The 12,595-nt window shown below is 36.7% G+C and overlaps 1 protein-coding gene across 1 annotated transcript; it reads right to left on the minus strand.

Moving 5' to 3' along the window:
- Positions 1 to 482: 482 nt before the first annotated feature.
- Positions 483 to 11,546, minus strand: LOC104273416 (NEDD4-like E3 ubiquitin-protein ligase WWP1; the record flags this gene model as incomplete). Its single annotated transcript, XM_009868753.1, has 6 exons — positions 11,455 to 11,546; positions 8,342 to 8,480; positions 5,770 to 5,894; positions 2,933 to 3,070; positions 2,774 to 2,837; positions 483 to 681 (listed from the first exon to the last, which is right to left on the minus strand). Coding segments are annotated over exons 1-6 (735 nt in total), but the record flags the coding sequence as incomplete, so codon positions are not given.
- Between the last annotated feature and the right edge of the window lie 1,049 nt (positions 11,547 to 12,595).

Consider the following 12,595-nt stretch of genomic DNA (forward strand, 5'->3'; position numbering starts at 1 on the left):
CCTGTGTTTTAGTTTATACACATTGTTTCTTGTCCTATTACTGGGTACCACCAAAAAGATACTGGCCCCTTCCTCTTGACACCCCCTCCTCAACTCAGTGCACAGCAGTTTCCCCGACAGCACTAAAAATCAGATTTATCCAATGGCAAAAGAAACTGAAATTAATTGTGAAACAAATCTGTTTTTTCATGCAGACAATCAGTAATAAGGGTTAGTCATCTGGGACAGAGAAATGTAAGTTCTGGACTCTTTACATCTTTCTTCATGAGGAAGAGAACTAATGGGAAAGTATGGAAGTTAGTACAATTACAAATGGATCTACTCCAGAAAAATTCAAAGAAGTGGACATGCAAGGTTATACATTCAAGCCCAGAAATATCTTTCCAGTGTTTTTGAAAACTAACACAAAACATGTAGAAAAACCGGCTTGACTTCAGATACACTTCAACCAGATAAAAAAGCCTTATGGAGCATGTTCTTACAACTCTCCCATTCTTACCAGTGCTGTTGACAGGCTGAGCTGCAAGTGGTTTTGGTACTGGTGTATTTTTGGGTCTGGCTGCAACGTGAGCAGGAGATGGTGTGCTGTCCCCATTAACAGCTTCTATACAGAACGTATTCTGTACTACAGAGTTGGAAGGTACTTGATTGTCTATCCCATTAGAAATGTCACAAGCAGATCTTGGTAAAAATAAAATATCATTTTAGGTTACTACAATCAACATGTTCAACAGTTATGCAATGAAACCAAATCTTACACTAAATCATGCTAAAAACAACAAATAAGGAAATAAAAGTAAGTTCACAACAGTTTATAGGACAATGCTTGCAGCCGAGATAACAGTCAAGTGGAAGACCAAAAGAATTAAGGCAAATTTTGGTTTTGAGAATTTCAGATACTTATCTAAGACTTTCATTTTCCACTTCATTTTTTATTTGCAATGACACATTAGAACTGGGTTGGGCAGACTGATGCATTTGCCACATCTTCCAAAACTGCCTTAGGGACCCTCCCAAAGCATAGCTATGAGCAGGAAAATTCTTTCTCTCATTAAGCAAGTGGAATAATTGGTTTTGTTTGTAATATTTCCAAAAATTATTCTAGTCATAACATTAAGAAAGTAACAAAACTGCCCCTCAGTAAAAGGAAAACAAGATGAGCTTTTCTATGCATAGGCAGGAAGGGATATTGTGAGGACAGATACACACAGGAAGCTCTGTGTTTATAAGGCCACACATAAATAAATGTAGTGTAAGGGTTTGCCAATGGAAAGCCTTGTTCAATTACACCGCTTTTACTTAAATCCATCCCAAAATGCTTAAAGCCACCCACTAGAGATACATATTGTGAAAATTACATTTAATGCCAACTGCCCATCTTCTCAAAGAGTCGAGGCTAAAAATTAAAGAGAAGTTAAACAGATGACAAAAAATGTCAGAATTGTTAGTAGCCTCATTTCACAGAGTGGGAAAGGAAGAAGTAGCATTTCTACGTTACCTTACCCAACTCCAAAGGAGTAATATAAACACAGAATTAAAAGCATTATCTCATTTCAACTCTAGATTACAAATCCAATTTGCTTGCTAAAGACATGCACAGAAGCTACCTTAGAACTTTCCTTCACATCTTAATTTTAAAATTGTAAAGCAAAATTGCTGAATAGTTGTATAAAAAACTGCTGTAATCAAAACAGCAATATCAAGAGCAAGATCCCAGTAAAAGCCACACTTCCAGCAAAAATAGCTGCATGAAAACAAATGATTGTCACTCCTCTTTCAAAAGAACAGGCAGATGTGCATCACATCACTTCTAACAATCCTAGACTTTTCTGATGCGAAAACTATCCTCACTCCCTCATACTGGGCATCCATGGAGGAACAGAGACAAACCTCCACATATTCAAAGAAAGAATCAAGTGAAGCGTACAAGGACAAATGTGTCCCTGTCACTCGAACTCAGAGCAACTGTATGTTTTTTTACTCCATCGTTTAAGAATGTAAATGGAAACGGCCTCACCATAAGGTAACTGAGCAGGCCAGGAACATTAAACTGATCTGAATAGTGACCTATTTCACTCACTAGGGGTGAGAAGGCAAATAATCTACTCATACTTCTCTCCAAGCAGCCCTTGAGCTGGTATCAAGATAGAGAAGCCAAGCATGAAGCTCTAAATAGATCCCAAAGTCCTTTTCATGCCACTTTAGCTTGAAGCAGGCAAATCCTTTGCCTCAGCGTTCTGAACACTGCTTCCTAAACTCAATACAAGTCTCTTAAATCCCTGACTATGATTTGAAAAAGGAACTGGGTGAGGGGGAAGCAATTTAGGCTTTTTTTTTCTTCTTCCTTCCGCACATTGCAACAAGTCGGTAGATGTGAATAGAAATGGTTCTCAAACCACAGAAGAGAACAAATGGAGTAAGTGCACAAAACCACTGAATAACGTTATCCTAATCTCTGCTGCAGCATTTAGTAGACTTCCAATCAGCTGAATTTTTATGTTCAGAAGTCTACACATCCAAGAAGCAACGGCAAAGCAGAGAGCACACTCTATCAGCAGAATAGAGTTGTAAATTTAATTCTTCTCAAGTTAAACTATGTAATTGCCATAAAATTAATGTCTCTGAAACCTGTAACATAAATTTTAATTGCCAAGCCCTAAATTATTGCCTTCGAAAAAATGTTTAGAAAACCCAAACCACAAATAACCCACACATTTCAACTGATAAATCTATTAATATGCTTCATACAGTGTAAACAAAAATAGATTCAAACCTGGATGTACTTCTTGCTGAAGGATCTCTGCTTTCATGCACCGCCTCGCCATTTTGCTGAACTTCTACTGAACAGTAAGAAATAAATTCAACAAAAATATTATATCTGTTTGAAATCTTTATCAAAATATTACCATCTGACTTAATTATTTTAACTTACTGGTTGCTGGTGAACTGAGATTTGTAAGAGATTCTTGTTCAACAACCAAACCATCTAGCACAACTGTCAGTTCACCTGTTTGCACCATGCCACTCTTGTTTTCCAAAGAGAGTTTCAACTGTTCTTTCACCTTCTCTACTAAAAGTGGAGTTAGGGAGGGTAGAGGGAGAGAAGGAGAGAAGGTATAAAGGAAATATTAGAATTTAAACAACATTAGAAGAGACAACACAAAAATGTGATACCTGTATTTAGTTGTACAAAACTGATTATTAGAAATACTCAGATGATTCAAATCAATGTAGAAATCACTAAGGTAAAAGCAGTTTGTTGTAAGAAATAAATTGGCCATTTACACAGTATATCCTATAGGTACTGTCTAGGATCCACATGGTTCAGAGCTTTGTTGATAATTATTTCCCAGGTTTGCTGTTTCCACTAAGCCCTTTTGAAATTGTGCACTACCTACACAACACGAGAAAGCTTATAGTCAAACTACAAGTGAACTACAAGTCCACATATTACAAGTCACAGGGAACCGCATTCTACAACCAGACCATATGTTCATTTCCAATGCCATCTAAGAGACCACTGGAAAGAACATCACTTTGAGGAAGAAGTAAATGCAAAGACTGCATACAGTCTTTCCTCATTTCTTAGAATTATTTTTTCAAATTCTTACTAGCATTTTCATAGATCCCAACTCAGAGGATACTTCAAGTAACCAAAACTTAAATCAGAAACTATTTTTATCAAAAGAAATCTTGAAATAATTGAGATATTAAAAAATAAGTGTGTGGTGCAGTAAAAGATTTCAGTACGACTGACAACTCATGCACACATTTGTAGAGACATACGTAATCCAGAGGTATAACATGCTGTGGATGCTGTGTGATTCTCTCTAAACCAAATATCACTAGCATGGCAGTTAAAACTACATGTCAAAACATCCAAACACAGACGGCTATGAGCTCACATTAATCAGGTTAAAATGCTTAAGACCTTTTAGTATCTGTGGTCTTAGATTAAAAGATTAATTTTCCAAGTTATGCCACCATATTTCCCTCCACATGATAGCATTCCAAGCTCACTGTGCACTTCGACGCATTAAGCTAGCATTTTCTTATTTTTTTAATTCTCAACATATATCATAAACAAACAATAAACATTGGGGGAAGGCTTCCATAAGCTATTGCCAGATATCCCCAAGGCGTTACCTTAAAGAGCAGGTTCAACAGTGTAGTTGGGCAGCAGTTACTAGCAGACACTCACTGTTACAGTGCAATGGATTTCAAAATATTTTAAATTGCTGGAGCAAGTACAAAGCTCTCAAACCCACAAAATTATTGATTAAGCAATCTGCATTTTGGAAAATGGCACTACCTTAAAGAGGAGAAAGAACAGACTGACCTACCACAGAGTTGCTAAATTAGCTTATTTTAAAAACCACCATTTCTGCAAAGGGCAATTGGTTTAGCCTCTGCTATTTTAACAGGTTATCTCCCCAGGCCAGAGCCCAAGAGCTGGCAGAAGTCCACCAGAGCTGGCAAGAAAGCTGGGAGGGGCGTAGGCAGCAATTCAGTACTCAGCAGCAGAAAGTTACAGCACTAATTCTAAAGTTTCTGCATTTTGAGGACTTCCCCTTTCCATGTTCTTCAGTAAAAAGCATTTCAATTGCTGCATTTTCGATCAGATATCAATAACTGAATGACTGAAGGATACCAATCAGATTCTTTTACCACTGAATTACCAGAAAACCCGGTGTGTGTCAAACCACTGATCTGCCCAAATCAGAAACACTGCATATAAATAAATTACTTTTGGTCCAATGTACAGCTAATTCAATCAACCGTTCCCTGAAAGAATTTGCCAAGTTTTTTGACCCTACATCCTCTGGATCTACAGCAGTAAAATATTAATTATTTCATCAGAAATAGTTGAAATATTAATAATTTTTCAGCTATTATTATTACAACCCAGTTTCTTCTGATACCTTTTTATTAACTTAAAAAAAAAAACACAAAAAAAAAAAACAGAAAAAGGTAATTTTTCTGCTTAACTGTGGAATCTTGGGCAGAATCTTTATTGCTGAACAAAATCCACTTGATTTTGGCTCTCCTTTACTCTCACCTCCTTAAACAGAACTCTCAGGTTTGTATGCCTAAATTTTGAGAAAACTGGAGAATGCTTTAGCTGGAATTCTACTGCCACTCAGGGGTGGAATTTAAAGTGTGGATTCACCACCTTCTTGTACTAAGTAAAAAAAAAATAAATTGAGAAAGTAAATTAGATAAAGAAGACCTGTTCTAATTCTGTTAAGGCAAAATTAGAAGCTTCACAGAACCCAATAATCTTTAGTGTACTGTGAGGAAGTTCTCAATTGCTTCATGAATCAGCGGTTTCTATTGCTCTCTGTGCAGCTAAATTATGTGGGGAAAATATCCAGCTTTCCTATTAGTGATTCCAGGAAGGAAAACATGAAAAATTACATAGATGGCTTTTCTGAAAGTTCAGACTTTTTTTTTTTTAACAAAGTCTAAAACAGATCTTCCAGCAAATTAGTTACTAGTCTGCCATAAAACATTGTATTTAATCACTTCTGCTTTTACTTCATTTGCAGTAACTCATACTCTAATAATGTTAGTTTCAAAATTATTATATCCCATTGTTATATTTAAGTTGTTCTCAAAAGCACAGACATCTCCAGAAGAGACAAGTAAAGACATCAGCTGAAAGTCAGTTGTAATTACACGTTTAGTTAGTAGGCTCCTTGCCAGTTTGATATATAGATTAGTAAAAATAATTCTACTTTACTCAAAATATCCTTCATGATAACTTACATTTTCTATTGTGTATTTCCAAAGCTTGTCTCAAGTCTACAGTGGCTCTTCCTAATAAAGCATCTGCTTTTAAAGTGTGATGGCTCCACACTCTAAATTCCAGCGTAGTCTGTGGAGTCACATTCCTGCATATAAAATACATTTTTTAAAAAAATATATACAGATTTTAAAGTATTTGTTCTTGTTATTAGGATTTAAACTTAATTCACCTTCTCATATTTATTGTATTTCTTGATACTAATTAACTGAAATAAGGTTTTGTACTGGAAGGGGAAAGTTTTAGCTAAGAACTGTAAGCACGATGATATTGATACTTAAAATCAAACTTAAGTGCATTACTACAATAGCATAAGGAATTTGAGGAGTATCAGAATAATCTATGCTAAACTCAAATCTCGGTTATATAAAACATATCTTTATTTATGAAAGACATATTTTCTCTATTCCTCGTTAGTCCAGAATTCTAACTAAAAACTCATATTATTAAATATGGAGAAAAAGGTGGTAACTACATTTGTCACTATAAGCAAAAATATTAAATAGTTAATAAAAAGGAAAAAGCAACCAATCAGTTACATGTAAGCAGGAAGAAACCACTTCATAGGCGTCAGCTTGCCATGAAAGTGTTGATAAAATATTATTTGTGAGTCCACAAATATATATAAAACCATAATGCATACTCACAGAAATCAGAGGGGGGAAATCAAATGATGAAGCTAAAGTAAAAATTGGAGGGAAGCAGAAAGGTAAAGGACCCAATTACAGTAATATTATGATAACCTCTGGCAGTGATCTCTCCCCTGCTCAAGAAGAAGCGCAGGGAGCTATGCTAGGCCCTGCAGAGTAAGTTTTGTAGTACAGGGTCTCGTACTGCAAGAGTGCTCCTGGCTGTGAACGATGGAGTAGAATCCCTGCACAGCAAAAGGTCAAAGGCCACATATTCATCAGTTCTGGCTACAGAAAGTTACATCAGCACTGATGAAAACAATGTTAAAAACAACCCCACCCTTCCAGCAACCGGCCTAGCTTTAGAGTCCTTTGAACGTGTCGGACAACACGGATCAAGTTTGCTGAAAGCCATGAGCAAACATATTTTTATATTTTGAATAGACTGCCTTGTAATGGATGTCTTCCTAAAAGACCAGCTCAACAAAGTAAAGAAAACAAAAAACCCCACACCTTCATACAGGAAACATTGCTGGTGCTCATGCAGGCCCACAAAACTAAGGCAATTTGGAAAGCCAGAGAGTTCACTTATCCTCAGATGGTCTGGGCAACCGAAGCAATACCATTCCAATATCTGGAGGAACAGGGCGCCAGGATACCTTTTAGGTATGTGTGTGTATATATATATATAAGGGCAGCGCAAGCCTCTAAGTAAGTAACACTATTGCTGGAATTAGTCTGCTTGCCTCTTCTGTGAATGCCAAACCACCTCATTTCTATCACCTCACCTGCCAAATCAAACCTGTCTCCCCAGTAGAAACTCTGCTCTCTGGGAACACACTAAGGCCTCTCAACTTGTGCTAGTAACAATTCTTGGAAATCACTGCCAGGTATAAGACCGCATTATTCTCTTTTGCAACACTGCAAAGCGCTAATAAGCTCTACTAAACCTGAAATACTGAGAGAGGTGGGCACAGGAATACCCTCCTTGCTTCAGCCCAGCTCTCTAGTTAGGAAGTGTGTGTTCCCAAGCAAACAGTTCCCCCCAAAGCTAGGTATGCTGTGCCACTCCCCACTCTCCAGCACTGTTAGTTGCAGAACTTGGCAATGGTTCCTACTACTAACAATGCTGGCTATCGCACGAAGACAGGCCAGCTGCCGTAAAACGCACTGGCCCAAGCTCAAGGCCACCTGAGAGCAGCTGTACTGTTTCCAGACCCAAACCTGAAGCTGTACAACCTTGACTATATAACAACACGTTCCACTTGATTGCATCATGCAAAATAGCCTATTCTTCAAAGTCTTATTCAGGTATATCTATGCCTATGGCACAGTTAAACCAAATAAAGCCACAAAAAGACCAAAAAGGTCAGATATTAGGTTAAGTTGCAACGTTACTTTGCACTAAACTGGTTCTCTACATGCATCTCTTCATTAGGAAATTTAAATGAAAAAGTGACATTCCTCAACTTCTACTTATCCAGCTGAGATTTATTTTTTTCCTTTTAAGGTTGAGAATGACATAGTTACAACCACTAGTGCCTTCTAGAGAGGAATCTCTAAGTAATATTAATGATGGAGGTAGTCTGTCTGTCTGTAATGCGAATGCCAAATCTGAAGGAATTTCCAGAAAATCATTCTGTAAACTTGAATGATCCACAGTGGTAAGAAATATCAAGAGTATACAATGTATTGCAACTGCATGCAAGGAACACTCCCTGTTCAGAAAATATTCTTAAACCGTTCTAAGAATTGAGGAAAAAAATAATTTCAAATAAATATCATCTTATGTCTACATTTAGTCATCAAAAGCCAGCAAAAACTATGTAGGCAGCCAAGCTTAGTAAATATTTGCCTGCAACGTCGGCCTAATAAATAGTATTAAACAACCAAAAAATCTACTTACACTGTCAGCTGTTCATCCCATTTTGGATTTGAAGAACTACTTGATTTTGCTGTTTTCTTAATTTCTCCATCTGCAGTTAATTCCGTGTAAAAAGTTGTTCCAAACCAATTTTTTTTCCGTTTCAGTTTGGCACTAGAAACTAATAAAATACAGTGCTTTATCTATAACAGCACCCTGTTCCCAAGAAATAGAAAATGTACTGCCTACACAATGTATGAAACACAGTACAGCAAAGTTATTTCTCACCTCTTCTGCTGAACACAAAGAGGTCGATGCTAAAATGGTAGCTTTTATTTAATAAAACCTACTTTGTCAGATAGTTCAAACCAAGTGTGACATATTCTCTTCGCCACTCACTGGTCTGGGTCGAAGAGACAGTACAATTACTTTTCTGTACGGTATTTGCTAATTCAAGAATAAGTGGAAGTTAACAAAACTGTCTGAAAGGGGGACAAAAAAAGGTCTGACATGTATTTCTAGATTACAGTACTCTGAGATGTACATACTAGTAACTTGAAAGTTGGTGGGATGTAACTGTCCAAGATTCTAAAGGCATTAGCCACAGATTTTTACTTCATTTCAAGGGAAGCGTGCACAGCTAACTCCCTCACATTTGATAAGCCCAGCCTAAGCCATGTGTCATAAAAGGAAAATGCAGCCTCGATAGCAATGAAAGATTAAATGCAGAAGACTAAAAACATAATTCCACACACGAGTCATATGCTTTCATCTGAAATTATTATAAAGGTTGTTAATGCTTAACAATTTATTTATTCTGTATTTTTTCCTCCATACTTAGCAAATAATGTAGTTGCTTTTAGAAAGCAAAAATACAGGTATATTATTACTATAATATTCAAGCTTGTTTTCTTTCTCCTCTTTTGTCCAATGTTGTTTTAAAGTCATTGAATTTTGAGTCTCCAAACATGAAAGGAGACCATTATCATTTTTTGATTAGGACTTCTTTTAAAAACATTACAACTAAGCAACAAATATTGGCAAAAGACTTCAAAACGAACTAACAAGACACCTTGCCAAGTATATTTGAAAAAGTACCAAAAGAAAAACTTGTCAGCAACATGCTGTAACTGTCAAAACTCAAGTCACCACACCATATGAATTCTCTAGTCTACAAAATGAGTATATGCTACTTTGTGCCTTTATAAAAGTGTGGTTTATGTACAGTTCCTGAAATTTAAGTCTAGATTCTACAGCAGCATAAACTAATCAGAGCATAAACCAGTGTATGTCACTCCTGTCTCCCACTTCCTTCTCTGTACTGCCACTGGCATTCCTCTGATCTTGCAGTAAAGACTACAGAGAAAACTAAACCTTCAGAAAACTAATCCTAAAAATTGTACAGATTTCTTCCCACTTTGATCCTTAAACCAGATCTCTTGAAGTCAAGAGGGAAAAACACAAGACTACTTAGGTAAGGAGCAGCACACTACAACATAACAAAATGATCAATTCTGCATACACAGAACTGAAATTACAGGTCATCTGTGTAACTCAGGTTTTCTAATTATAAATATTCAACCTACAGGTGGCTCCATCTATGTGATAAGTTATTGCCAGTTTTGATGATTCATCACATTATCAAATTATATGATTCTTACACAAGGTTCATCAGTTTTAAGGTTCCTCTCATATAATTTGATAAAATAGTTATTTTGGGGACTCCCAACAAGGTATTTTTTCTCACATCATGCTGGATGTTCCAAAGATGACCAGGTTATCTATCTCTTGAGATGCAGCTTTTTTTAAGACTTGGTATCTTACTCATGTTTTTTCCAAATTTTATTCAAGATAGCCTTAATATATCCTTGGTCGTGCACTCATTCTTATTTCAGAGTTCCCAGATTTCCCAGGATCTCTGGAAAGTTCAAGTTATTTATCAACTGTAAAATAATACATATATACATACACGTATGTGTTTATATATTTATGCACAGTATCTAACTAGTTGCTGCTAATGTTTTCACTTCTGATTATTGCAACACTGTCACAATTACCTATCGAACTTGACCACCTGGATGCATTTTGCTTATCTTCGGACTACAACAAGCCTTTGCTCTGCTCTGACATCCCACAGAGAGAGCAGCTAAGACCGATATTGACTGTCATGCCCTTGGCCAGTTCTCATCTGTGAATGGTAAAATGTGTAACCTACTGGGCCTGTTTGACATCAAGTGAAAAAATTGTGCTCAACACAATCAGAAATTTCCAGAATTACTTGTAGCCCCACTCCATCTCCCTCCTAAAAGATACGGGGATGGCTGAATTCTGCCTGTTAAACTGTGAAAACCAGCACAGCAAAAGCAAAAAAGTAAACACTCACAAAATGCAACACTGTAAATTGCAATGTGATAGAAGGAAAAACATTTTTGCAGTGATGTTGTTTATCACCAGAACAAGCTGCCCAGGAAAGCTGGTAGACTACAGCCTTCGAGATAATGAAAATTAAACTGGACAACAGCCTGAGCAACATGATTCAGCTTCAGAGGTAGCCCTGCTTTCAGTATTAGACTAGGAAGTCCCCAAAGGTCCCTTCCTATCTAAATTATTTTATAAGGCTGTGTAATCCAACCTGCTGCCCTAAGAATAACACATAACACTGATATTCTCAACAGATATTTACCTGATATAAAATCAAAGACTCTAATCTTCTGAAGGGCTAGTAGATTTTGTGATCTGCTCCAGTTCTTCTCAGGCTTCACTATAACGCTGCACCCATTTTCAGCTTGGGGGTCACTACAACCACCTTTTTTATAGGATTTCAATAATATGTGTTCTCTCTACAGAGTTTGTGCCATTAAATATTTGTTCCCAAGCAAAATTCTTTACATTTGTCACTACTGTTGCGCGGAATCTCTTTTTTTTTTTCTAATTTGAAAATACTATTAAGCACTGTCATCCAACTCACTGTATAACCTCTACCTAGTTTTAATTCATCTGCAAATATTACAGCCATATTCTTAACTGTAACATTCAAGTTGTTCATTAAAATATTAACTATATTGATCTATTTTTTTACACTCATTTCAAAGATTGCTTTTTTAAAATACGCATGTTTTCCTGTAAAAACTACCATGATACAAATCACTACTTGCCTGTTACTTGCATTTGTAATCTTCCATTATGGTTGTTACTTGCATCAGATCTTGGTGAGGCTGTGGCCATGTCAGAGGTGAGGCTTTAGCCTAAAATAAAAAAGCACAGAGGTAGCTTGTTAAACAGTACCTATCTTTGCATATTAGCTACAGCTCTTACATAAAAAACTAATCAGCAAGTTACCAAGTGTTACTTAGGTATGGCAGAAAGCATTATTTCATAACACCAGTTAAAAAAAAACAATTACTTTGGAAATTTTCTTACGTTACCTTTGAGGATGCCAAGACACTTCAGCAATGCATACATTTGCACTGTTTAGAACAACTGTGCAAGGCAAGAAAAAAAAAATTCAGCTGTGATAGATCAGTATTCCTACCGACAGAAACTACACTCGTGGTCTGATTTCAGCCGAGCACCAAAAACTGCAAACGAACAAAACATCTGAAACATTTACAGCCTTTTAAATCAAGTCAGCCCCAGAACAATACCTGAAAGCAGTAATGCAACAGACAAGAAACATTTGAATTCTACCCCTAGATTTGCAATCAGCTTTCCATACCACTGTTCTCTACCCACAACTCACTCACTTCCCTCATGGAGACAGCAAGCACTTCACAAGGACCACCCCATCTTAGCATCCGGCAACCAAAATAGTGCAGCTAAGATCAGAGCTGCACTATCCCAGACATCATCCCTGTTCACCTAAATTACTACACCTGAAACAAAGCCAGAAGTAAAACATCCTCTGTTTCTGTCAGACAACTATTTAACATGAGAAAAGAACAGGTACTCTTAAAAGACACTTTCCGCTATCTCAATGAGCTTCCATATATTTATTTCTGTGAATATTAATTGGTATCAATAATAATATGAGGACAGTTGTCAAAAACCTTTTTGATCATGCACTTCTAACACCAAACTTCTAACACACGATACTCATTTTTCATTCCCATCCACAAATCATACAAGGGTTTTTCTTGAAATCTGTCCAGTAAATTTCCATCTCTCCAGAAACCAATCAGTTGATACTGCAAGCTAATGGAAGGTGTTAGATTTTTGTATTTTTAATAAATGGGCTCAAAACCCAGCTCTTCACTGGGAAGACTTTTAACAGGTGGGGAAATTCTGTTTCCAAGTTTA

The sequence above is a fragment of the Apaloderma vittatum genome, unplaced genomic scaffold, assembly GCF_000703405.1.
Source record: "Apaloderma vittatum isolate BGI_N311 unplaced genomic scaffold, ASM70340v1 scaffold12894, whole genome shotgun sequence".
NCBI lineage: Eukaryota > Metazoa > Chordata > Aves > Trogoniformes > Trogonidae > Apaloderma > Apaloderma vittatum.